General features: G+C 43.1%; 1 protein-coding gene and 1 long non-coding RNA gene across 2 annotated transcripts in view; both read right to left on the bottom strand.

Moving 5' to 3' along the window:
• Window positions 1–8,141: 8,141 nt before the first annotated feature.
• LOC127597514 (uncharacterized) lies at window positions 8,142–9,187 on the bottom strand. Its single transcript, XR_007961666.1, has 2 exons — window positions 8,853–9,187; window positions 8,142–8,734 (listed from the first exon to the last, which is right to left on the bottom strand). It is a non-coding gene; the product is annotated as an uncharacterized LOC127597514 (long non-coding RNA).
• A 519-nt stretch (window positions 9,188–9,706) lies between these two features.
• The window catches only part of LOC127597489 (protein inscuteable homolog), a 34,388-nt gene continuing 17,048 nt past the window's right edge, over window positions 9,707–27,046 (bottom strand). Inside the window, exons 3-14 of the mRNA XM_052060558.1 lie at window positions 23,713–24,094; window positions 23,580–23,632; window positions 23,334–23,457; window positions 23,133–23,246; window positions 16,639–16,764; window positions 14,271–14,442; window positions 13,814–13,992; window positions 13,653–13,719; window positions 13,049–13,204; window positions 12,113–12,189; window positions 10,546–10,817; window positions 9,707–10,509 (exon numbers count right to left, since the gene is read on the bottom strand). Coding sequence (XP_051916518.1) covers window positions 10,689–10,817; window positions 12,113–12,189; window positions 13,049–13,204; window positions 13,653–13,719; window positions 13,814–13,992; window positions 14,271–14,442; window positions 16,639–16,764; window positions 23,133–23,246; window positions 23,334–23,457; window positions 23,580–23,632; window positions 23,713–24,094 — 1,579 coding nt within the window. The 3' untranslated portion in view covers window positions 9,707–10,509; window positions 10,546–10,688. The remainder of the gene's footprint in view (window positions 10,510–10,545; window positions 10,818–12,112; window positions 12,190–13,048; window positions 13,205–13,652; window positions 13,720–13,813; window positions 13,993–14,270; window positions 14,443–16,638; window positions 16,765–23,132; window positions 23,247–23,333; window positions 23,458–23,579; window positions 23,633–23,712; window positions 24,095–27,046) is intronic.

Consider the following 27,046-nt stretch of genomic DNA (forward strand, 5'->3'; position numbering starts at 1 on the left):
AGATAGATAGATAGATAGATAGATAGATAGATAGATAGATAGACAGACAGACAGATAGACAGACAGACAGACAGACAGACAGACAGACAGACAGACAGACAGACAGACAGACAGACAGACAGACAGACAGACAGACAGACAGACAGACAGACAGACAGACAGACAGATAGATAGATAGATAGATAGATAGATAGATAGAACCAAAAAAAACGCTTTCGTTGCGCCGATTTATGCTAGACATGACTGACAAATGTCATGTTTCTAAGTGAAACTGGTTGGTGAGATTACTTTTTTTTCTCCACAGCATGTTACTCAGGTATTTTTGAGGATCAGCTTAGCTACCTAAAAGCAAATCTATTTATTCAATTTGAATTAGTGACCAGAAATCCTTCATTTGTTTAAAAAAACAAAACACACACATTTGATTCGGCTAAACCTCTACTATTTAAACGTGTATTTCATGGGCGTGTTCAGGGGTGGGGGCTTCTTTTTAAATGATTTAGTAATGATGTTTACTCCTTTTCACGCTTAACAGTAATTACTCCAAATACTTAACCAGCTTCTTGATGACAGCTTGCCATCAAAGAGTGTCTTCAGCATCAAAGAACACTTCTATTAAAAATGCACGCTGAACCAGACATACGGTTTTATTTTTATTTTTATTTTATTTTGAATGCCAGCTGCTGCATATGCGTCCTGTCGCATGCTTGCTGTCATCGTTGTTATAGGATGATAGACAAGTGAACTTTTCAAGGTCTTTGATCCTCTGGAATGAATCATTGATGACAGAATCAACAAAGAGGCAACAAAAAGGTTACTGAAGTTTCTCTGTTTGCCTTTTGAAGCAAAACCGCTGGGATTCACAGTCCGTTTACTCGGGAATATGTCGGATTTCATATGCCAGCGGCTGAGGAGGATGTAAAGCAATAGAGGTCTTCCACCGGTGTAGAACAAAAAAAGACAAAAACATCAGGAGTTTGGAATTTTTAAAACTGAAAATCTTCCCCTTTTTAAACATTTAATTTATTTTTAAAAACGTTCAAACAGATTTTTTCAACCTCATTTCGTTTTACAATTGGTCAAGCCTGTTGATTTGCTTTTCAAAATTAATGACATTTTTTAAATTGCTCACTTGAAATTTTGCAATTGATAATTTGAAATGTAATAATTTACATTTTGACTTTTCTTTGACATATTAGAAACATTTTTGTTGATTTCTTTAAAATAATGACATTTTTAAATTATAATTCTTTTAACTTTAAGAGCGAAAATGTGCAAACATTGACATCATTTTTTTATTTATTATTTTTCAACTTTAATTAATCTTTTATATTGTATTTATTAAGCATGCAATCTAATGAACGATTCAGGGACATTGGTTTTAAAAAAAAAACAACAACAAATCTGTGGTTATTTTTCTGTGCATATGTGTATTTTATATATACTGCACCAATTCAACAAACAGGCGAATGGGTCTTTTAGCAAGACACAAAGGCCCTTTTCTCTTGGACGACTTGTGTGAAACAAGAACATTCCTTGGATGACAAGGCAGACAGTTGTCGCAAATTAACCTTTTTGATGGGGTCTCGCACTAGCCACACTATCAAGGCCTTTCATTTGTCAAGAAAAAAAGTCATTTCAGACATCCATACAGATTATTTATATTTCCTCTCCAATAAAATATATTGACTTGAAAGCCTTTATTGCCATTGGAAGGTGCAGATACAACGAAATTGAAATATGTACGCCCTTCGTCTCCCGTGAAGAACCTAGCCAATCCCCACTGTCATTTCCACCAACACTTTTGTGTGCAAACGCACTAATGGACAAATTTAGCACATCAAAAGAGGATTCAATTTTCTTTTCAATCACGCCGCTTCGGAAGAATAGCACATCAACAATCAGGGGGCCATTAATGGGGCGGAGCCATTCGGGCCGGAGCGTGTTTGCCACCGGAGCCCGACGGAGATGGCGCTTAGCTGACAATTTGATGGTCGGGGAGATGTGTCAAAGAGCAAATGCACGCACAGTAGAGAGCTAAGTTTGGTTGTTAGCCAAAACAGCAGGACCAAGAGAGAGAGAGACAGTCTGTCAGGTGGTGTAAAATGCAGAGTTATTAAATACAGTTTTGTGCACGGTAATAAACATTATGTGGAGATGCCGCTTAAAATTCTAGCTGAGTTTATTAGTTTCACACAGTTGACCTCTAATTAATGTTAAGTGGAGAAGACATCTTATAAAAATGATTAGCATTCGATTAGACCGTCGTGTTGATTGCACCACTACGATGTTTATGTTCTGGCCACTTATGAATAATTTGCATCGTTTCTTTCTCCAAAATAAGTCTTTTTAATCTTGTAACTCCGTTTTCACATATAGAACAGTAAAATTGTTTCACGCTTTCAGGGACAGCGGTTACTGCAGTGGACAGATGACCCATGTTGTCAGGTTACAGGGGACGCGGAAGGGTTAATGTTTTTAGAAAAATGCCTTTGTAGAAATAAAAGGCTTCCCCTCTAATCCATGAGCAGCGGATTCAAGTAAATACTGTACGGTAAATGTGGTCATAGCTGAAGTTGACAGGGCAAGAGCTGTGTTCATGAAGCATCCAGACCTGTGGTTCTTAACCTGGGTTCGATTGAACCCCAAGGGTTCGGTGAATCGGTCTCAGGGTTTCCACGGAGCCTCTGTCATGGAGGGGAAGACACACCTGACTCAACATATATTAGTGATGACACGCCCGCCTGGCCATCACTGGCTGCAGATGATCACGTGACATTGCTTGTCCAATCAGTGCTGTGGGAAATTTAGTTCGCTTTAGTGGTCAACATGTGACTGTCATGATCGTACGTTGTACAATCTTCTTTTTAAATAAAAGAGTATACTTATCTTTTTTTTTTTTTTTTTCTGTTTTTAATAAATGTGTTTTTTTTAATATCTTGAAGTTTTAATAATAATAATAATAATAATACATTTTATTTATAAGCGCCTTTTTCAAAACACTCAAGGACACTTTACAATAACAAAAAACACAAAACAATACGGGTATATATATATATATATATATATATATATATATATATATATATATATATATATATATATACTGTATATGTACAGTATATACTTTTTCTTCTACTAATGAAGCGTGCAGTGAATGTGCATTCAGTACCAGCCAATTCTGGACCAAGTCTGAAAAGATGTTTAAAAACGTCTTTGGGAGTGAATGAGTTAACTGGTTGGGTTCTGTAGCTCTAAGAAGGTTAAGAACCACTGATGCAGGCACATAGTAGTTCTTTACTTATTAAATATGTATCGACGGGTCTGTGACCTCGGCTCGGTCTTCATTTCAAGTTGGAAAAAAAAAAAACGAGAATGCCTGCAGTTACCTACTCTTAATTACATATTCACTTTGAACACACTGCCAGTGCTTGCCCTCCACTGCACTTGTGTTAAAATAATAATTTAAAAAAAAAAAACATCATCTGTCAAGTGGCGTGTGCGCTTAGTATCCACTTGTCCTCACAGGAGCCGTATGCTTACTGCTCTTAGTCCTTCCTTTCAGTGCAAAAAAATAAAGTTATTGAATTCTTGGCGGCATCGCTGACATCACCATTGTGTACGCGCATGTAAATGCACAAGCAACGGTGAGGAATAAGGGTCATCTGGCACACACATTCATGCAAACACACACACACACACACACACACACACATACCTGAGGTGTCTTTCGGTGGGCTGAATAAAAAAAAAGTTATTATTCATTTTATATGGTTGACAAGTGTCTCACTTTCACAGGCAGATTATGCGAGCTGACTTGAATATCACCGCGTCGTTCGAATCTAGATTAATCTTTTGAAAATTCAACCCCAAAAGAATACTTCACTTTGCGACATTATATTTTGGGAAGCATACCTGCCACGAGTAGATTCACGTTAACGTCTGAAACAGACATGACCGGTTTGAAGAGGCCATTTTAAGGTAGATGGGCAACTTTTGAAACATTTGAGATTTTGGCGTTGAATTTGAGAGAATGACGGTGAAATTTAATGAATCGCCATTGTTTCAGTAGTACACTCCGGAAGATTTGAAAAAGTGAGCCCTCGATAGGAGTTTCACTTAGCATTATAGCATTTAGTCGAAAGATCTATTTTGGGTAGACCCACAAAAAACATCGCAAGAAGCCATACCTGAAAATACACAGGAAGGGTTTAGGGCCTTATGAGGCCAATTGCAGGGGTCTTCCAAAGAAGAACTTGACAGCTTTTTTTTCCAATTGCTAACAAATTTGAAGCACATAAAATATATATTAAACAGATGATTGTTAGAAAATTTTAATACATTTAAATTCACATCATTTCGTGTGACTGGAACATAGATGAAAAGTTGAAAGAAATTTCTGTCAGCATATTTATTATGAGTCGAAAACATGGGGGGTGGGGGGGGATCAAGGTTCAAATAAACACAGGCCAGCGAATTTGCTTTGAAGCAAATATTTTACGCTCTAGTTGACCATTTTCAGGTGTCCTTAAAAAGCTGACTTGTCGTAGAGATTTCAAAGAATTTTTGGAACAATTTCAGTTTTTGTCATTGCTTGTTTGTGCTGCCAGGAAACAAATATTGACCAATTGACACTGGTTCGAGTAGTACACTAAATGGTTAGAAAATTGAGCTCTCAAAGCCAATTTCACATTGCAATATAAATATGCATATCATTAGTAGACCCACAAAAAAAGTCTCAAAAAAGACACGGGGAGTCTTGCGTTTTGATTAACTCATTCACTCCCAAAGACGTTTTTAAACGTCTTTTCAGACTTGGTCCAGAATTGGCTGGTACTGAATGAGTTAAGGATGTTGTTTCGGGAGTTTGAACATTTCCATTTACTCCATATATGGCTATTTATCCCTTTCAAGGACAGCGGTTACTAGAGTGGACCGCTAATCATATTACGAGGTTACAGGGTGTATGAAAGAATTAATATAACAAATGCACACCTATGTAATGTGGCTTGTTTCAAGCTAACAATTCACATTATGTCACAGAAATACAGAAAAACGAATAAAATCCTACACCCTAGTTGTCTACAGGCAAAATAATCTTTTCACAAGTCCTCAGAGATGTCCGCAATTCGGTGTGTTTGTGCGTGCGTGTGCGCACACAAGGCCTAAATGGAGAAGGCGTGCTGTAGCGGCACGTTAATGGTTAGCGGGCCCCAGTGGACCAGAGGCGCGTGCGCGTACCCGCATGCATGTGTCTGGGTCACATTAAAATTAAAGAAATGTCGCTTAAATGAACGCCGCTGTTTTGATATGATGGCTTCGGAAAAAAAAGAGACAGTGAAGGAAGAAAGTTCAATTGAAGTCAGTTTAAACGCGCGTGTTTCACCAGTTATCGTGTAGAATACAAAACGTAGATTTGTTGGCCGTCAGACAGAATCTCTGGAATGAGTTTGTGTTTGAAGAATCCTTGGATATTTCTCAAAGGACTCTTATATGGAAGCTTCGATCCAAAATTGATGGCTTTCTGTGTTTTAATGCATGGTTGCTTGTGACTTTTTTGTGATTCTACTCATGAAAGACACGACTACCAAAACACACTTTGCTAAGTAAAATGAGGGGCTAAATTTTCCCCAAAAGCTGGAATGCCTCACTGAACCATGTTCCTCATCGCTTCATGTTCCATCCCTGTGCAATTTTGAACACTCAAAAATATTTTGCTCTTTTTTTCCCCCCCACTTGTAAGTCTAGTAGAAGTTCAAAGTTGGAAACAATCTGACAAATCGTGTTGGATTAATGTCTTTTTCAATTATACCCAAAAAGTGTCCTCAAATAGTCACTTCAAAGCTATACAGCAGACATCCCATGTCATGGCTTCTTGACAGTTTTTTTGACTATGGTAACTCATGATAGATATAGTCATAAAATTTTAGGTTGTAAAGTGAAACTAGCTTCGGTGGCTCATATTTCCTAAAAAAATCTATGAAGGTTTGTGGCGACGCCACTCTACTGAAGCGCGCCTCAGGAGTCGATAGTCCGCTGCTCTCTGCAGTGCGTGCGTAAGCGCGGACATGTACGCACGCGCGCGTCTTTTGGTTTCAACCAATCAGTGCCGATGCAACTGACGTCACAGATGAAAGAAGCTTTGAACGACAACAGCTAAGTTAGCCTAGCCGACACGACGCTCGAAGTCAGACAGATAATCTGGTCCTTTTTTGCCAAATTTTTTTTTTTTTTACTACAATAACTGTCTTGTCCGCGGGCCTTTTTTCATTCCACTGGGGTTTAGCAAGTGTGTTTATAAAGAAACGAAAATCTCGAGGTTCACCACTGAACCAATGGCTTTCACCATCTCGCTCAGCTCACATGCACTGACAAAAACTCAATATTTTACCATTCATCATGCAAAATTTGCCACCTGTCTCGTATACCTGATTCAAATTTGATAACAATGGGACAAAATATCTTAGACAAAGTTGTATTTGAAGGAACCCTGATTATGGCCAAAACCTAGCAAGTCAAATCAAACCAAAATGGGTCTTTTTGGGCATGATTGCTTGAGATTTTTATTTTTTATTTTTTTTTTGGGTGGGTTTAGCCATGATAGACACATCTTATGCACTTATACTCGTTATAGATGTAAATATCGTCATACATAACAGTGTGCAGTGCATTCAAGGTACACACACACACACACTTTTTAAAAAATGGGCTTAATAAAAAGCGCCTTTGAAAGCAAAAGGACTGTGGCTGCTCAAATTTTAATCACTGCATTTGATTAATTCATTCCTTTTCCCACAAGCACACTCGTTCCAAAAGCGGCACGAACGAGCGCGGAGTTACTTCACACTCCAAATGTTTTTTGCAATGTTTACCTTGTTTTTCTTATTTTTTTCCATTTACAGCCCACAAAATAAGTAAATAAAAACTAATCAACGCAAGCTCGTGAAAGAGTTTTGGCTCAAGGACGTTATAAGATTAAAAACAACCTGGCGCATTCAAGCTGCAAGGCAATTGGATGTAAGTCCATAGAGAGTTAATTTTTATTTTGGTCCACGTTGTTCATGCAAACATTTAAAAACGTTTCTTTTACCAGTAGGGTGGGGGACAAAAAAGTGCTGAGCCTTTTGAACAAACAAACAGTAGCACCTAGCAAGATGTTTGAAGTCTCGCTCTTTCGTTTAGGGTGTCATGGGAAACACACGGATGCTATTGCCAATTTTCAACAATCTTACAATACACACAACAAACATAAGACATTATGCTTTGCCGTTTTGGCAATAGATCCAGCTAGATTGCTGGATACCAATTCGACAAATGTGAGGAACTCTAACTCAATCTCAAAATACTCGGTTGACTCTTCCGTGACATTGCAAAGAAAAGTTTCAGTGCAAAATGGTCTTGAGGGTGTTACGTTCAAATCCACTTTATCCAATCCAATTTACGACAACTGAAACACGATTACTTCGACCTTTGCAGCAAATTAAACTAATATGAGGAGCTATATCAACACCATACCAGACGAATTTGATGAAAACATTCCAGTTCAGTTTGATCTTATAAGACACTTAAAAAAATGCATGTATTGAAAACGCTAACGGGTATAAGATGTTGAATGAAAAAAAAAAAAAATCACAATTGCTAAGGCTAATTCGTCAGAGAAAGTTAGCAGCAAATAAAACAAATGGAATAAATCCCACACGAATGACATTATCACAAAGTTTTGTGAAGACAGGTTTTAAGGATTACACGGTAAAATCCAATGCCTTTTTTTTTTTTAATTTCTGATTAAAAGCGGGCAGCCCGGTAGTCGAGTGGTTAGCACGTGGACATCACAGTGCAGAGGTACCGGGTTCAAATCCAGCTCCGCCCTTCCTGTGTGGAGTTTGCATGTTCTCCCCGTGCTTGTGTGGGTTTTCTCCGGGTCCTCCGGTTTCCTCCCACGTTCCAAAAACATGCATGGCAGGCTGATTCTGAACACTCAAAATGGTCCCTAGATGTGAGCATGAGAGCAGTTGTTCGTCTCTGTGTGCCCTGCGATTGGCTGGCAACCGATTCAGGGTGTCCAAGCCCTCAGACAGCTGGGATAGGCTCAAGCACACCCCGCAACCCTTCTGAGGATCAAGCGGATCAGAAAATGGATGGATGGTAAAACGTGTTCCCGTCACTAGCGTGCTGGTATTTTTATTGAACGCGATTCAGCCTGTTATTTTGTTCCTATTTGTGCCGTGAACATGGATCAAGACGGACGACAATGGAGGCGGTGGGTGCGCGCCAGGAAATCCAAAGTTGGCGAGCTGAGCGAGCAAGCGAGAAATAGGGGAGAAAAAATGCTTTTGATCAACTTGCTCTCATGGTCACGGTCAAAGACAGCGGCGTCATGAAAAGAAGAAAAAAAAAGAAAAGAACCTGTTTGGTGGTGCACCACCAATACATTCTGCTCAAAAGACATATTTGATCACAAAGAGCAGACACACACACACACATTCACATTGTGTAAGCATGAGGGGCAAAAGACAAAGCCACGGACAACAAAAAGGACAGAGAAGAAGAATAAGAAGAAGATTGTGTCTCCAAGGAAAACAACGCTAGTGGCAAAAATGTAGTTTTGTTTCCCTGCCAGTTGCCGCCACAAAAGGACAAGTTTCGCACTGGAGCACTCACAATTCTGTTTGGGTCGCTTCTTCAAAACTTCCTTTCAAAGCCACGCTGTGCCACCGCAGTATAATTATGCTGTCTGGAAATAATAAATGGACATGAAACGACACCAAAAAAAGAGGAAGAGAAAATAGACAGAGAAAAATACTGCAAAAAAAAAAAAACATTCTAAAAAATATAAATAATAGGAAAAATACCCAAAATTTGGGGGTGTCACGTTGCGAGGTGATGGTGGTGGTGGACCGCAAAAAAGCAGGCAGGAGGGAGGAGCGGGGTGAACTTGAAGGAGTGTATTGATAAAACACAGAAAACTAAATCCTAAACAAAGTCCTGAAAACAAAATGAATCCGAAGTATCAAACAAAACCATGAATGAAGCAAAAAAAACTACCAACTAACCGAAACAAGACCAGAACAAACATGACAGCAGTAAATGGCAATAATGACCCAACAATGAGTGGTCAGGCCGGGAGTCCTTTTAAAGCACTAATTACATAATGACCAACAGGTGTGCAGCTGCAGAAAGAACCCTACAGTGCCACCTGTTGGTCACAGACAGAATCATGACAGGGTGGAAACAAATATAGCCAGATAATACAAGAAAACAAAATATTCAGAAAATATCCCCAAATATTTTATACCTGAAATGCACAAATACTTGAAAAATACAAGATTAGACTGTATTACTGAAATGTTCACCAAAAATAGCACTGGAAAAAAACCCCTGCTCTTCACATATGCTGCTTTCCATCATTTTTGGTTGCAGCCTTGAATAACAGCACTGATAATGATGCTTACTTGCCATAGCGAGAAGTGAAGCTCCTAGCAGCCATCTTGAGTTGCCGCTCGCTAATCATGCCAAAATCTACAGGATTTTCGCTTTTTTTTTCCTCAACACTTTTCATGAAAATGGCTAATGTGAGGTAACCGACCTAGAACATTTCCCCCCAAAAACAAAACAAAAAAAACCCTCAGAAGAAAAAAAATTAAAGCGGGACAAGGTGTTAGGTGAGTACACTGAAGCATCACACACATTGCAAGAGCGACACGGGTCACCCAAACACTTTTTGTTTTATTCATGTTTGCTGCAGGGTAGAAAACCGGAATATCTCTTCATTTTATCAGACACATGCTATCATGCAAGATTGAGAGCTACTTGTTTTTATTACATGTGTTGCATACAATTGTCCCTTTTAAATAATAATGAGAATAAGAAGGCAATTTAACAAATGCCAGTAGCACATATGATCATGACACATATGAATGGAAATCCACATGAAGAACACAAAATCTCCATGACTTGCGAAACACAAGCGATGGCAATAATTCATGCACGCAGTATTCATTAAAAAAAAAAAACTTTGCTGCCCATGGAAGCGATATCTTGAATTGTAAAGACGTAGTTAGTATATTGTTATGGAAATACGGTGGTTTGTATGACTGTAACATTACAACTTTGTAAATTTCATAACAATGTAAACTCTGAAATACATTAAGTAACATTCTGACTTTATTTTTTTATCGGAAAGCACAAACTTCATCCATATAAAATTAAAACGATATCATTGGTATACTGTGATTTTAATCTCGTAATAATTTGACATTTTATGTATACTCACGATTATCTAACCTTCCACCAATCCGTCCATTTCTGGATTTAACAGACTTAAATAGTTGCAATCGACTGGACACTACTTTCTGTCCATTGAATCCAAGGTCCACTGGATCTGGGTCCGTTAAATTGAGCTTCCACTGCATAAACAATATAAATAAATAGGATGAGTGATATGGACTCGCAGAATTGTGTCCTGATTTGAGTTGTCGAGCCAAGCCATCATCTTATGTCGTATGTTTTCTTTCAACACACACGCACACACACACACACACACACACAAACACACACACACACATACACACACACGCACATAAATGTCTCTACATCCATTCGCATACTTTTGTCTGATGGTCCAGTCAAGGAATGTTTTCCACTTCTTGAGCGGTCAGTGTTGGATGCGTATTATGAGCATGTTAGCGTCACACAAAGCTCTCTTCCATGTTGGAGCACAGGAGGAAGGAGTCCACCAAGCGCGGTTTAATCAATTGCTGATGATCTGCCGCTTCGATGCTGTCCGGGCACACTGAAGCCAGCCTCCTCAAAGCTGCCTGCACACAAAGATCCCAAAATATTTGGTATACGTGTACAATACAAACCTATGGACTTTTCAAAGGTAACATGGCGGCTTCAAACCAAAATGAATTCTCTTTTCAATTTCATCCATTGGGTTTCCTTTAGACCATGCATGTCCAAGATTTGGCCCGCGGTCGAATTTCATCTCGGCCCCTGTCATAAAGTCAGTGCCGTCTGGCCCGCAGGTTGGGCGCAATGGAACACGTGTTGCATTGACTGAGGTCTCGTAGACTGGTGAGTGATGTTTCATAGAGTACTGCTTCCTCCCTCTAGTGGCTAAATGAGTAATAGCATTCACTAAATGAGTAATAGCATTTAGACACTAGAGGGCATCACTCACGAGTTAACAAGACATCACTCCGTGTTTATATTGACTGATATGTCATATTTCAAATGATCCTTGCAGTTGTGGATATGTGTATTGCTTGTTCATTTCCCTGTTGTTCGAGTCAAAGGTTTTGTGACTATTGAAAAGTCATGGTGATACATTTTATGTTTCAAATCAATCAATTTGCACTCAGGAGACTTCTGTTTAAGAAAAAGTCAAGTGAATAAGCAGTTGCATGTGATATACCTGTTTCAAATGAACCAAAAGAAATTCTTAAGATTGTTGAAATTAAAATAAAAATGGAAATGTGAAACAGACTGGCTTACTAAAATTTGTTGAACAATATTGTTGTTCAATGTAAAGAATGTCAGCCAAGGTCGGCCCCCCGACATTTTACCACATAAAATCTGGCCCCCTTGGCAAAATGGTTGGACACCCCTGCTTTAGACAAATTCGTAATATGCCGCTACAGGTATTTTTTTTGGACAAATTTCCTTGTCAGAGTTTGTCAAGTGTCCAAGCGCTGGAATTTCTGCAAAATGGCTCCTTCCAACCAAAATGGGTGCCTTTCTGTCCAATATCTTCCATGTTTTCTATGCGAGTTTTTCATTCTTCTTGAATGCTCCCATAAAATTAAAGAAAGAACGAATCTGTAGGTTGGACAGCGCAACTTGCCACAAAGTGTGAGGTTGAGGGCAAGCCCAATGAACTTGCTGGCCATCGCAACACCCTCCTCGTGATAATCATAAGTGTATATCCATAACGTGCATATTTTAACAAGTGAACTACTTCCTGGAAAGGAATAATTAAAAAAGAAAAAAATAATTAATACAATAAAGGGGAAAACAATTGAATACTATTTTGAATGAAGGCGGTGCACTGAAAAAAGAAATTGGAGCTCACACACAAACACACACACACACACACACTGCTATTACTTACCAGGCAAGCGACCAAGACCGAGTCACTGTTATTTCTCTCCGTGGGAGATCGGCACAGCTCGATGAGACGAGGAACGGCTGAAGGCAGCAGAGGGAAAGTTCACAGACATTGTTATCGTCGTCATAGTCATCACAGGTTCGGGGAGACCGGGGCTAATTGTCACGTGGCTGAGTTGCCACATAGTATTTATGTTCTCCACCAGAGGGCGCAACTAAAAAACGTGAGAGTAGTTTTCTTCCTTGATATGGTCAGGAACCGTGCCCGTCTGAGAAAGGGAATAATAGCACATTGCGAGCTGAGATGAGGGCCAATTTACCATTTTACGCGACTCGAGAATAAGAAATATAAACTTTTTATTCATTTTGAATCATGCATATTCAAGATAAAAATCCTCACGGGATTTCTTAAAGGAGATGTCATCATATATCATACATCAGTCATTGTCCATCCATCCATCCATCCATCCATCCATCCAAACTAAACTGCAGCTAATTTGGGGTGAAGTAGCTTATTGATTTGGGTGTTAGTTGTCACGTGACATATGGTAAGAATTGGCCAATCAAAATGACCTCCTGGCAAATCGCTTTATGTATGTTAGAACTGCCATTCGGCTGAACAGTCTTGACTAAGGAGGACATTTGTCAAGTTTTATTTCAGTCTTTAACTCATTCACTCCCAAATACGTTTTAAACGTCTTTTCAGACTTAGTCTAGACTTGGCTGCTACTGAATGAGTTAAAAATGGAGTTGTTTGTTAAAGGAAAGTAAAACAGGCATTTGAGACCGAGAACCACAGCCTTCATGCCTAAGGACTTCAATCCAATACAGGTTGTATTATATTTTCTGTTAAATTTAGTTCAACGACTATGTTCAATTAAGTTAGAAAAAAAGCAAGAATTTTGTCCCGCTTCAAAAGAAAACAAATCAGCCACGGCACCTTTGAGCTGGATGGCAGCCTGAGCGACATCGGAGTCCCGGCTGAGACGCGCCAGCGTGACAGCGGCTTTCTGCTGCACGCGCTCGCAGGCGGCGCCCTCGGACGGGCTGGAGGAGGACGGCCTCTCGCCCAGTAGCAGCAGCAGCCTCTCCACACCTGACGAGAGATGGGGGGGGGGGGGGGGGGGGACAAGGTCAGGCATCACCATCCAGCACGTCCCCTATGTAGCAAAAAGTTTAGCGTGTGTTTGGTATTTCAAGCATAACTGTCCAGTTTTATTGACAGGCCTGTGCTCAGTTATGACCATATTTGGCACAATGCTGCCATCTTGAGGAGCGTGTATGCTCGATGGTGAACATCAGTGTCTTTCTGGACAAATGGACTCGTCACCAGATGATCTCAGAGCACATACAGGGAAACGAGCATTCACCCCAATTGTATAATTTTTAGATTCTTGATTTTGAAATGTGGGAGGAAAAAATCTAGACAACCACAAGCTGAACATTCCAACTAGCCTCATAACTATAAGACAAATGTGCTAACCACTAGTGCACAACAAATTAAAAATGAATCAAATTATGAGACGGAATAATGAACGAATCACCTTGCTCCTGCAGGACTTCACTCGCACACTGCTCCAAAACAGAGAGGTTGGCTAAGATAGTCACCACCTAATAATGTAAACGTTTGAAGTCAGCAGTCAATTTGTAGGCGATTTTATTTTTAGATTATTGCTACAACCCATTAACAATGGTGACACGGCACCTGGTCTTTGGAGTAGGGGGTGTCCACCCGATGGCGGTCCTTGCACGCCCGCAGCAGGATGTGGATGGCGTTGAGCTGCAACAGGATCTCGCAGGCCATGCTGTCGAAGAAGGTGATGTTGGCAAGGGCCGCCGACGCCAGAAGGAAGACCTCGCCGCAGGAGGCGCTCTCGCACAAATCTTGACAGACATTGTCAAATCCAGAGTTCACATCAGTCATCCTCAAAGTGTTAAATAATGTACCACATCTTCTAGAGGTCAACTTAATTTTTTTAAATCCTCAACAGTATAGTGCCGCTGGGCTGTATTGAACTTTTGCCCATTTTAATTTGCATTGAAAAAAAATCATATTCCGTTTTTTTTTGCGCAGAAATTTGAACTGAAGCACAGGTGTTTGTCAAAGCAAGATTGGTACAGTATTCTGTCCGTCAGCATTGTAAAACAGGTGGATCACTCACTGATGAGCGCCGTGACGATGTCGTGCATGCTCTCCAGGAAGCTGGCCAGGTGTTGCGTGGACGTGTGATGCGGCGACGTGATCTGCGCCACCACCGCCGCTGCCTCAGCCCGCGCCGCCTCCGCGCTGCCGTCGTCCGTCAGGATGTCCGCCAAGCACAGGATGCCGTCCACCTGGTTGGGGCCAAGCATCATCAACACCACTTAAATTGTAACTTTTCTGCATATTATGATCAGAACATGTGCTAAAAATCCTATATTAACAACATAGGGATTTTGGTGTCAATTTAATAACATTTAAACTGTTAAATGTAATGATGTTCATGTAAATATTAATCTTACATTTTAGTTCAATGTTTTAGATGCAATTCAATATATGTCCACAGAGAGGCAGTGTTGTACATCACATATGCTTTCAGCGTCTTTTTGCACTTGGCATGATTTTTTTTCACGTTATTGCCTGACCGCGTAATGAAAAAAGGGGAAATAGATTTTGTTTTTTGACACGTAAAAAGGATGAATAGTTGGTGAGTCAATACTAAATATAATCCACCGTCACTTCGGGGAAACAAAAGTTGGGAGACGAACATGCAGACCGACTCTCATCAATCCACACCTGTCACTCTCATCCGCTGATGAGCATCAACGCGCCCACGTTCACAGGACACTTCCCAGTTTGAGCCTCTGTGGACGTCAGCAGCAGTGACGTGAAACACCCCCGTTAGGATGCCTGCACATCATTACTTTGCTTACTTAACAACAAATAAAGTACAGTAGAGGGTCAAGTAAATAAGAATTATTATTATTAAAAGATATATTTTATGATCAATGATTTAATTCACTCTATCAACGCATTTATCCAATTGTATAACAATGGAGCTGATCAATTTTTATTATTTAACGATATGTATACATATATATTTTTTTAATCCTTAATATTACGGCACTCACAAATGAACAACAGTTTATAATTATTCATCAATAATATATATTAGGCTTTGTACGATCAGGATTTTGGAGCCAATCACCGATCAACAAGTGTTAAAAAACAAAACTAAACGATAACCAATCACAAATGGACCATCTATCCAGTCTATTTTAACAACTTTATTTATGACAGTGGACCCCCGCTATTCGCAGGGGATTGGGACTCGACCGGCTCATCCCAAAAAAATAATAGTAGAAAAATATTGGATTTTCTGATGGATAATCTGCTGCAAAAATTTTAGCAGGAGAGAATGTCCCTGGAGTCAACAAAATTGTATTTACTGTAAAGATGTATTTTTCGGATTGAACAATGATGTCATTGATCAATTGGCAAATTATTATATTAAAACCAATCATTTATTAAAATATCTGCCGAATGATCAGATCTGCGTAGTCTAAATAGTGTCCCTTGTAAATTATATTTTTAAGTTTCTTATTTTCTGTTAAGATTTTTATCGCTGTCAAATGAAAAAAAAGATGTATTGCCAACAATAGAAAAATATTTTTGCTTTGTAAGTTAAAAAGAAATGAGACTTTTAATTGGATAGCTACAGAAGACTATTATTATTACTGTAGATTAATATTATAATAACAATAATAATACAGTGAACCCCAACATACTCGAGGTTTGAAGCCTGTGAATTTAGAATTCAAAAACATTTTTTTTTTACTATTTTGTCTTTTTTGGCAGGTTGGAACCCCAGTTTTTTTAGACACAGATTTTTGCGATTCAGGGTCCAATGTAATCCCAAATCAATGGTCAAAGCTCAGCGACACCAGAGATTCGACAATCTGTCAATCATCCGGTCTGCTCCCAAATTTTGTTAACCATCATCCTCCATGTTGTGATTACATCAAGTCCCATTAGGGGATGAAAGCAAGCAGTGTATCGGATGATAAACAGCACCTGCACAGCACGGCCACCCTCCACAGCGACAGTTGTGTTTGTCGAGGCTGAGCGGACGCGGCTGACGGACGCTCCCCCGAGGACACCAACGCCTCACTCATCGGGAGCGGACTTTGCTCAGATGTTTCATGCTTGAAAGCTTCCCCCCGCCGTACCCCTCCCCCCCTCCTCAGTCTCACACTTTTACAAATATAAGATGCTCATCATTTACAGCTTTGTGAGATCACCATTTTTAAAGTTGACTTCAAAAAAAATAATACTCTAATTGCAATAAGGAAAGGAACGTTTTCAAATACCAGGAGGTATTAACTGTGTTTTACTATCGGGCTCCCCCTGACGACTCTCAAGTCTTGGAAGAAACACTAACTCAGGCTTGTTGAGTAATCGTGGTTGATTTTAAATCAGAGTTCAACTAAAGTTGAATGATATTCTTTGGCCTGAAGACTGCAGATCAATATGGATGGATGCGTGGGTACCTTGTCTAGCTGCTTGATGCCCTCCTCCACGCAGCAAATGGAGGCCACGGTCCTCAGAGCGTGAGCGTAGAGGCCTTTGAAGCGATCCTGCCGGCAGATCTTGAACAGCGACACCACCGCGCCTTCCTGCCAGAGATTCATAGATGCTGGGTTAAAGGTTCGGATCGTATAACTTTGTCAGACCACTAAACCATTTCAATTCCACTGTACTTAATTAAAGAGAAGTGGGTTCATCGACTTTAAATGACTTGTCTTTCGGCCAAATTTGAATAGGAATTAAATCAAGTTAAAAAATATCTTTGTAATGGTTGTTCGCGACCGCGCTAGTCTGAACACAGCTTACTGATTAAGATTGTGTTTGCGGAATATGATTTATGCGGAGAAATCTGACCGTTTTTATCCATTTTAGGGGGGCTGACATTTTACCTTAGACTGCCACTTCAACTGAAAATGACATCACAGTGCCTAAAGGGCACGACTGTCACAGAGCACCTTTTTTCTGGGTTTGGTCATATGACATTGGCAAATTTAGGACTGTGCCAGTTGCGATATCAAAGGATTCCAGATGAATGTACAAAAAACAAACAAAGATGGCCGATCGTGATCAATTGTTTTTTGTTTTGTTCCTCAAAACACATTTAGCAAACCTGAATTTGTCATTTGCTTTATTTATAGATAGCAAGTAATAGCACAGCACATATTTTTGCAAATAAATATTAGAATTGACTACCCCTTCAAATGAAAACTGATTCCTCACCCAATATCCCAAAGTCGGGCATGTGGATGTCCATACAAAGTGGAAAACAATCCATTCCAAATTACAAGTTGCTTCAAGACAATGTAGAATTTCAATCGTAGGAAATCTTCCCCTCGGTCTTGTCACGTCGCGTGTCCGCCAGCAGGTGGCGGGTTTTCTCCCCCGCCATCCGCGCACCTGTCCGTAATTTCGGGCTGATTACCCTCTTTTATTAAGAGACTCCGACAGTCATCTCGCTGCCGGAGAATTCCTCACCGTGCCATTGATCTCTCGTGCTAATTCCTCTATTTGTAGATTACTCGTTGCCTTCTTGCCTTGCGGCCTTTACTCTTGCCATTAGCGTTAGTCACTAAATTGAATACTTCGATATTGCCTAATCAGTAGTTCCTCGCACTTTGTTTTTCAGCGAGCGTTTTCAGTTGTTTCCTTATTTCTTCCCTGGTCCTTATTTGACCAGCGTTTTGTGTTTCCGTTTTTTCCCTGTCGGGCTCTTTCTGTTTTTGTCATTAAAGACACTCTTTGCTTTGAGAAAATCCTTTCGTTGTCTGTTTTCCGGGGATCCAATTCTTTATTTTCCTCGTTCTGCACGGAGCGATCATTATCGCTTCGGGCAGATCGTGACAGAATTCTCCGGCCACCATGGATCCCGCAGACATCGAAAGAATTTTGTCCGCTCTTTCCCGACAAGAGCAACAGATGAGTCAGCAGGGCCAAGCCATTAGGGAACTCCGTGGCGCGGTCTCCATGCTGGCTCATCGGTCCGATGATTAAGAACCTCGCCTACCTTCGCTCCGCCAAAAGACTGAACGCCCGTCAGGCCCGGTGGGCCCTCTTCCTCACCAGGTTCGACTTCATCCTCACCTACTCTCCCGGGTCTAAGAACACCAAGCCCGACGCCCTCTCCCGTCTCCACGAGCCTGCGGGGAGGGATCGATCCCCGGAGACCATCCTCCCGACCCGGTGCGTCGTGGGGGCCGTCCAGTGGGAGGTTGAGCAGCGGATCCAGGCAGCCCTGGAGGGGGTTCAGGTGCCGACGGAGTGCCCAGCAGGGAGGCTATTCGTACCTCCCTCCTTACGATCTGAAGTTCTGCAGTGGGGACATGGGTCCAAGGTGGCGTGTCATCCCGGGGTGAACCGGACTGTGCAACTCGTCGCCCAGCGTTTCTGGTGGCCGGAGCTCCGCAACGACGTGACGGAGTTCATCAAGGCCTGCACCTCCTGCGCCTGCGGCAAGTCGTCCCATCAGCCGCCGGCGGGACTGCTCCAGCCGTTGCCCATTCCTCCTCGCCCGTGGTCCCACATCGCCCTGGACTTCGTCACGGGTCTCCCGCCTTCCCGGGGTCGAACTGTCGTACTCACGATCGTGGACCGCTTCTCCAAGGCGGCTCATTTTGTTCCTTTGTCCAGGTTGCCGTCGGCGCTGGAGACCGCCGACCTCCTTGTCGAACACGTCTTCCGTCTCCACGGCATTCCACTGGACATTGTCTCGGACCGGGGGCCCCAGTTCGTATCCCGCGTCTGGAAGCAGTTCTGCCGGTCCCTCGGGGCCACTGCCAGTCTGACCTCGGGGTACCACCCCCAGTCCAATGGACAAGCCGAGCGTGCCAACCAGGATCTGGGGGCGGCCCTCCGCTGTGTGTGCCTTCACCGTCCCTCGTCCTGGGTCGACCACTTACCCTGGGTGGAGTACGCGCACAACACCCTCGTCTCTTCTGCCACCGGTAGGTCCCCCTTCATGGCCGCCTACGGGTACCAGCCGCCGCTGTTCCCGTCCCAGGAGGGGCAGGTGGAGGTCCCCTCTGTGCAGCACCACCTCAAGCGGGCCCATCGCGTGTGGAAGGAGGCCCGGGCTGCGTTGTCCCGCACGGCGGCCAGGAACCAGCGGATCGCGGATCGTCGCCGGCGCCCGGCTCCTTCATACGTGGTAGGACAGAAGGTGTGGTTGGCAACGAGGGATCTTCGGCTGGCCGGCACGTCTGCGAAACTGGGACCCCGATTTACTGGACCGTTCGAGGTCGAGGCCGTCATCAGTCCAGCTGCAGTCAGGCTCCGGCTACCGCCCACCATGAAGGTTCACCCCGTCTTCCACGTCTCCCTTCTCAAACCCGTGTCTCCCAGTGACTTGGCTCCTCCTCCCACGCCGCCGCCACCTCCGCGGGTCGTCGACGGTGACCCGGTGTACACGGTTCGTGCCATCCTGGACTCTCGGCGCAGGGGAAAGGGGTTCCAGTATCTGGTCGACTGGGAGGGCTACGGGCCTGAGGAGCGGCAGTGGGTGCCTCGCTCCTGGATCCTTGATCCGTCCCTTTTGCGCGACTTCCACGCTGCACATCCATCCAAGCCGGGTAGTCCGCCGGGAGGCGTCCATTGAGGGGGGGGTACTGTCACGTCGCGTGTCCGCCAGCAGGTGGCGGGTTTTCTCCCCCGCCATCCGCGCACCTGTCCGTAATTTCGGGCTGATTACCCTCTTTTATTAAGAGACTCCGACAGTCATCTCGCTGCCGGAGAATTCCTCACCGTGCCATTGATCTCTCGTGCTAATTCCTCTATTTGTAGATTACTCGTTGCCTTCTTGCCTTGCGGCCTTTACTCTTGCCATTAGCGTTAGTCACTAAATTGAATACTTCGATATTGCCTAATCAGTAGTTCCTCGCACTTTGTTTTTCAGCGAGCGTTTTCAGTTGTTTCCTTATTTCTTCCCTGGTCCTTATTTGACCAGCGTTTTGTGTTTCCGTTTTTTCCCTGTCGGGCTCTTTCTGTTTTTGTCATTAAAGACACTCTTTGCTTTGAGAAAATCCTTTCGTTGTCTGTTTTCCGGGGATCCAATTCTTTATTTTCCTCGTTCTGCACGGAGCGATCATTATCGCTTCGGGCAGATCGTGACAGGTCTTAATGGTACCTTTGTACCTCTCCTTAGCATTACACATCACGCACACACAAAAAGCCAACAAAACAGCAAAAAAAAAAAAAAAACACTTCCCAAAAGTTCCATGACAGTGCGGACGACCTCAACTTCGTCAAAAGGTGAGATGCAACGTGCTGCCTTCGCATCTTGCATCATCCAAAATTGGTAGCATTTTCTCAGATTGAACAAACATTCTAACTTTCCTAGAACCCAGGCTGTCCAATCATCCAAACAGGAAAATGCGCTCAGGGCATGGAGGGCAGGGTGGTTGGCCACTCCACCACGTCAAGAACATGCCACTCTAATGGCCTTATTTGGATAATAGCTGTCCTTCCACCAGGTAATTCCATCTATTTGCACAAAGATGACTACCTGGAACTGTGTTTGCATGGACATGTACCTGATACATTTTTTTTCCAGCTTTTCATCATCTTCTGAGTGTTTTCAGCTCATGAAATATGTAATATTTATCCATTGCGATGAATTCCAATGTTTTGTTGTCCCTGATGGGTCATTCCAGGACCTTCTGTAGATTTAGAAGCGCAATGAGCTCCTGGCCCTCCCAAAATAATGCTTCCCTCAATGTTTATGTTTCTGTAGGCCTTCATTATTTATTCAATTAAGATACAATTGGCTGTCTGTCCATTTCAGTATGTTTGCACCATGGGACCAGGTCTGGCTCAGCTGAAAACAAAACACGTGGCTCGGAAATTTGACCTCACTCCTTTATTTAGGGGCCAGCCTTGAAAGTGTACATAACCAATACAGTATATGTTGCATTTTACAATACTGTACTACTGAAATGTATTCTGGATTTTATATGCGCCTGTGCCTAAAAAGCAAAGCATAAAGAGTCTCTGTCACTGAAACGCATGGATGCAGTCAGTGAATGAGGCAACCTTAAAATATTCACAATCTCTTTATTTTTGCTCTTTTTCTATTCTTCGTGGCCATTTGCTTCTTTGTTGACAATTGTGATATGTATTTGTAAAGAACCATAGTGTACAGTATATTTTATGTGATGCCCCATCCCTCGATACATAGTCGCAATTTTTCCATTGCAGCGTTTTAGTAGATGTGTGATTATTTTGGCGAAATAGTGCGCCTTGGTTTGTAATGGGCTTTACATGCATGTATTGGAATGTGTGAATATGGCGGTGTAGCCCCGGAGAAACCTCAGGCAAGAACATGAAAACACCACAGAGAGATGCCATAGCCCAGATTTGAACCCAGGACCTCTCGAGTGTGAGGCAGATATGCCAGCCCAATCTGAACGCCACTCACCCTGAATATCAGTTGCGATAAACACCAAAGATTCAGCAACCATGGACTAGTTAAGTGCTAATTAAATGGATGGATGGATTCAAGATGGTCTTGGTAGATTTTTTTTTAGTCCGCACTAATTCCAGATAGGCTGTTAAGAAAAGGCTTGATTCTTGAATCCTGCTGAGAAACACCAAGTAATGCGATGAATTTGTCGTTTGTTTCAGGCTGCACGGCCGCTTTGCTCTTTCACATGTCATTGAGCAATCGTTTCCACGTACCAACCAGGCATCATCACGCACAAGGCTAAAAATGCTTCTCCGTCGTGGCGCATTTGCACGAACAGACCAATGCGGCGTGTAATTCTGTCATTTGCACTCCGTTGTGCACGAAGCATCCGATCAACACTTATTTACACACAGAAACATTTTCTATAGTGGGTTCACCCCTGATAGACATCACATGAGCGATGTGAGGGCCATTCCCTGAAAAGGCCAAAGTTTTTTTCCAGTATACAATAATACAGAGTCTTCTGTCTCTCATAAGGCAATTTTGCGCTGTACTCATCAATTTATGTCACACTGTGACTACTTTCTATATATATATACTGTGTGTTACCACAGAGAAAATATCAGATCTCCTTCCCAGCATTTAAAAATCTAATCGCATTTAACAGGAGAAAGGGGGGGAAAAAACGAAGATAAGTACGCACTCTGCGGAAAATGATAATGAGGATTGGAGAAGCTTGGAGATTTGCCAGAAATTCTGCACTTAGTTTTGGGGTGTGTGTGTGTGTGGGTGTGTGTGTGGTTTTTTTTAATGGCAGCCAATCATTTGTGGCTGCTGGAAGGCAGCCTCCCACTCTCCGCCCTTCAGTAAGGTGGGGCGGATTGATAGGTAGTCGAGACTAATCCACGTGATCAACGTTCTCTTCTAATGGGAACTGACAGTATTGATTTTACAATCTGCGTATGTGTGTGTGTCCTGGAAGCGGCCAGCGAACTAATGGCCCAATTGAGACTTACTGTCCGATCTGCTTGCCTGATCTTGCAGTTAAACGGCCTCTTACACTTAAAAGGCAAGGTGCACACGTAGATTGTGAAAGACACCCAACACAACAATAAATTCAATGTCAAGAACAAACTCTCACTTAATCCTCTGTCCACCGGCAATTAAGAGTCTTGTCACTGCAGCCAAATTACAAGTAACTGGATGCCATACCTGGACTGACCTGTGAGAGGCAGCGGTGTGGTATTAAGTTAAGCAAACTGCCGGAAAGACAAAGAAGAAGCAGCTAGGTTTGCTGTAGCCTGTTTCTAGTAAATTCACGACATTTATGTTAAAAAACAAGATTTCACTTCATCTTCTTTGTAGTTTTAGCTGCTGTAGGCGTGGTTGTGTATGCAAGGAACCGGTTGATTTGGAATGATTGATACAAGATGTGCAAGAGAGCCTGATTTACTGGTCTCAGATTTCAACTGAACTTCAACTGGTCGGTATGAACCGAGTCAATGTCAGGTTAATACGGCCACTCCGGACTTTAGTTGAAGGGCATCCCCTCCTCGGTACCTTGGCGATGATGCTGCAGAGCTGCGGTCCATCCTGGGTGAGAGACAGCAGGTTGCTGATGGCGCTGCTGATGGTATGGACATTGTCTGAAGATTCAATCTGCTTGATCAGAACCTGCGAGAGAGATCATAGATCTGACATGAGAACATCAAGCCCAAAAGTAATTTGTCTGTAAAGCACAAAAGCGCATATGGTACCAACCTGGATCTCATTGGCTAATGCCATGTCAATCATGTTGCTGAATGAATCACTGACATCCGTCAGGATCTCGTGGATGGCGTCTCTCATGGACTTCAGGAAGAACTCGTCCTCGGTGTGAATGCACCTGCAGAGAAAAGTAGCAATAAATCGATACGTGCTAGCCAAAACGTTAATGCACACATTGCATCGTCAGAGTCTACTGGAACGCTAACTGGCTACTACGCTATCGGTGACATGACGTCGTACCTTTCTGTGATATTCGTCAGCTCCATGCACTTCTCCAGAAGAGATGTCTCAAACTGGAACAAAAGTTGAACGGCACGGATGAGTGACCTGACATCACCGGTTGAGAGTTCAAAAAGCCCAACATCCAGATCACCTTCTGCATCTCTGGCGGCGTGCTGCGTGCTGCGCTGTACTCATGCACCAGGGAGCGCACGTGACAATTTGCTCGCACCGCTGTACTGTGGACCCTCTGCCAGCGTCCCTTCTCCAGCCGCTGGAACATCTTACCCAGCTCGGTGCTGACGACGAGGGCCCGGCGAAGCAGTGTCTGCAAGTTATTGCGGGCCACGTGGTCCCCCACTGCCGCCTCTCCCGTCACCGCCCCGCCGGACACGATCAGCTCGGCCTGCTGGGCATCGTCCTCGACCTCGATGGGTTTGGCCTGGAGCACGCACATGCACTCCACCTCCGTCATGTGACGCAGGTCCTCCATCCAGCGCTGGACCGAGTCCACCTGCAGGCATTGTATGCGACTACTGCTGGACGGGCAACCACAGGGAGAAACAAGTGGCCTGCATTTAGTCAAAAGTAAAAGTCAAACCACTCAAATCTCATTTTCCAAAATGTCACGGCAGACACGCAGGACCGTGAAATAAAGGCTCGCGGGTGTGCCTTACAGGTCTTGGGTTCAAATCTCTGATCCGGCCTTATGTGTGTCTTTAATGCAGCGCAGTGGACTCTCTTTACAAACTCTCCAAACTTTGAAGTCATCAGACAGAGGCTGTTTTCATGTCTTGGCAGGGCGCTGCTTGACAGAGCTAAAATAAGCCCAGCAGTTAATTTTGTCTTCCTGGCAGCAGGATGCCGCTTGGTACACTAATGCTGAATGCTAAATGATGAATATTAGTTAGTAGGCTTGATTGATTGTTTCCCTTTTTCTAATCGAAAGCCCACCCCAAAGTTTTTTCCACACCTTTTTTCCTTCATCCAAACTTTTTGCTGTGGTGAAACCTTTCCTGCGTCTGTTTTGGGCCACTTGACTCTCTTACGTTTCTTAATCAGTTTGCCCCGCCTCTCTCCAATTGACCAATCATCTCTTGTTTACTCACGGCTTTCTTGATTGATTGGAGTGTCCACAAAGTATGTTGCATTTGTCCCACTGGAATGGGGAGTACCCATACCTGTTCCTGTGTTACTCGCCTCCCGTTGTTTACTATTTGAAAAAAGCTGCTGCTTGCAAGAGTCCATGGAGTAGTGCTGGGTGTCTGAACTGGCCAAAAAGTTGGTCGCATCAGGCAAACGCATCACTACCTGCCTAATGAACTGAAGCTTAAAAGGGCAATTTTGAGTCAAGGTACCTGGGGAGTCCTCGAAGTGACCGACCGGCTCAATGCCGACAACATCTCTAACTTCCCTCCTCGGGCACCACGTTGTAGTAGGCCGCACTGAAGGCGGACATAGAGGATTGTGGCGGTGTGTGCTCACCAAACACACGTTTCCCATTGGCAAGCTGTCTGGATGCATGACGTTTGCGCCGCCAGGTATTGGGTTTCAGCTACACAGGGCGAAATCATTAAAAAGGCCGCAGCTCCATTTCTGTCTAAACCACTAACAAACCCAGCAGCAGCTAGCGGGTTATGAAGCCAAATCAATGTCGGCTTTTCTTCGGGTCACGCAAAGGTCTCATTCAGCGCGGAAAAGCGGCCAACGCCACCAAACGGCCACGGCAACGAGGTTGGTCTCCGAGCCAATCAGAGCACAGGAAACACAGGAAACTTTCATATCTTCAGTGGAACCCCAGAGGTTGAAGAATCTGTAAATCAACCATTTTTTTTGCCAAAATAAACGCCTGTAAAATCACGGTTGTAAGAGCTGAACGAGTCCAAAAATCAGTTGAAGATATGTCAGCGTAGCCATCGAGTAGCTGGCTGTCGGATCAGTCTTTTTCCAGGCTTGCTGCCCTGTGTATATAAGGTACAGATGTACAACCGATGGTGTTGTTCCTCACCTTCAAATTTACCGCTTTCTGATGTCGTATCCAGGAGTGGGGGGGGCAAATGTCACTTTCCCAGATGCTCAGCCATCTACAGTTACTCTTTGCCAGCAAGGCAGTATGAAATAGGGCTACAGAGGCTACCAAAAAACCGATAGAATTGCTGCAAGGACACCTTTAATGGATTGTTTTAGAGGAGGATCTGGTAAAAATTGAGACTTGGAAAATTTTAAAAAATGTCAAAAGTATACAAATGTTGCACCATTCAATGCATTTTAATTGTGACATTAAAGCTGTAACTTTATATTGAGAATAGATGCATAATTCAGAAAAGCAAATAAATGAATTTCTTCAGAGTTCCTCCGCTGAGAAGAGACTGACAATTTTGGAACATGTCAGCAAACCTCTCGATGAACGCGACGACGAGTGAGTCACACTCAGACAGCTTGATGAGCACTCGTTGTTGTGGCAGACGAGGGGGAAAGCCGCCGCACATTCGCTCTCACTTTGGCATCATTTCATACGATTAACCACTTCGCCTCACCAAAAGCAAGCTGGTCCGGGCACCAATGGAGTCATTTCCAAACCATTTTTCCACACATCACCCCATAAGAATGAGCCGGGCTGGATTTACTCGCCTCGCCGGCCGCAAATCGTCGATGATGAGGATAATAATAGGTCTGTTTTCCAAAGGAGAGGAAGCGGTGCATTTCACTTAGACAAACACGACAAATATTTTCTTGCCGGGCCCGGATAGGGGTCCCGGCAGCTACGTCATCCTGCATTAACACTGGTCAGCCACTCGCTACCTTGAGCATCAGTCAAGGCCAGCAGCCTTTTTTCAAACTTTGGTGTGACTTAAAATAACCATTAATAGACAGTGGCAATTTCTCTCAACCCGACAGAGCAGGAGAAGCGGGTCTCAGGTCTGAAAAGACGGCATGATGAAATACTCTCACACACGGATGCCTTCTTGAGAAGATGCTCCGCTACCATAATGAATCAATGAAGAGTCGAACTAAGACCTAAAGTTCTTCTTGTTGACCTGAACAAGACATTATGGATAATAGAATACGTCTACGTTTCTAGCAAAGACTAAATTCTGTGTGCACTTTCTGTTCGAGAGAAAACAAAAACTTAGAAGTGATTCATTTTTGAAGCATTTGCGCTCCTGGTTTTGTTCCTGATGATGAATCATTGCTCGGTCTCACGATCTTTCCCTCTCCAGCAATCTGATGCATGAGAGTGAGCGCTAAATCGATTATAGACGCTTTGGTGAGAGAGCGTCGAGTAACTACTTCTGTGTGTTGCAACACATTCAGTCCGGTCTTCCATTTTCTATACTGCTTAATCATGTTCACTCCATTACTAGGATCAATCCCAGCTGATTTGGGTGGTCCGAAACTGTGGAATGGTCACCGATCTAGGCAGGTCATCTCAAAGTTCCTGCCTTGGTCTTTGCACTTTGCAAAGCCCGACTTGAAGAGGAGGAGTC

This window comes from Hippocampus zosterae, chromosome 3, assembly GCF_025434085.1.
Source record: "Hippocampus zosterae strain Florida chromosome 3, ASM2543408v3, whole genome shotgun sequence".
Classification (NCBI taxonomy): Eukaryota; Metazoa; Chordata; class Actinopteri; order Syngnathiformes; family Syngnathidae; genus Hippocampus; species Hippocampus zosterae.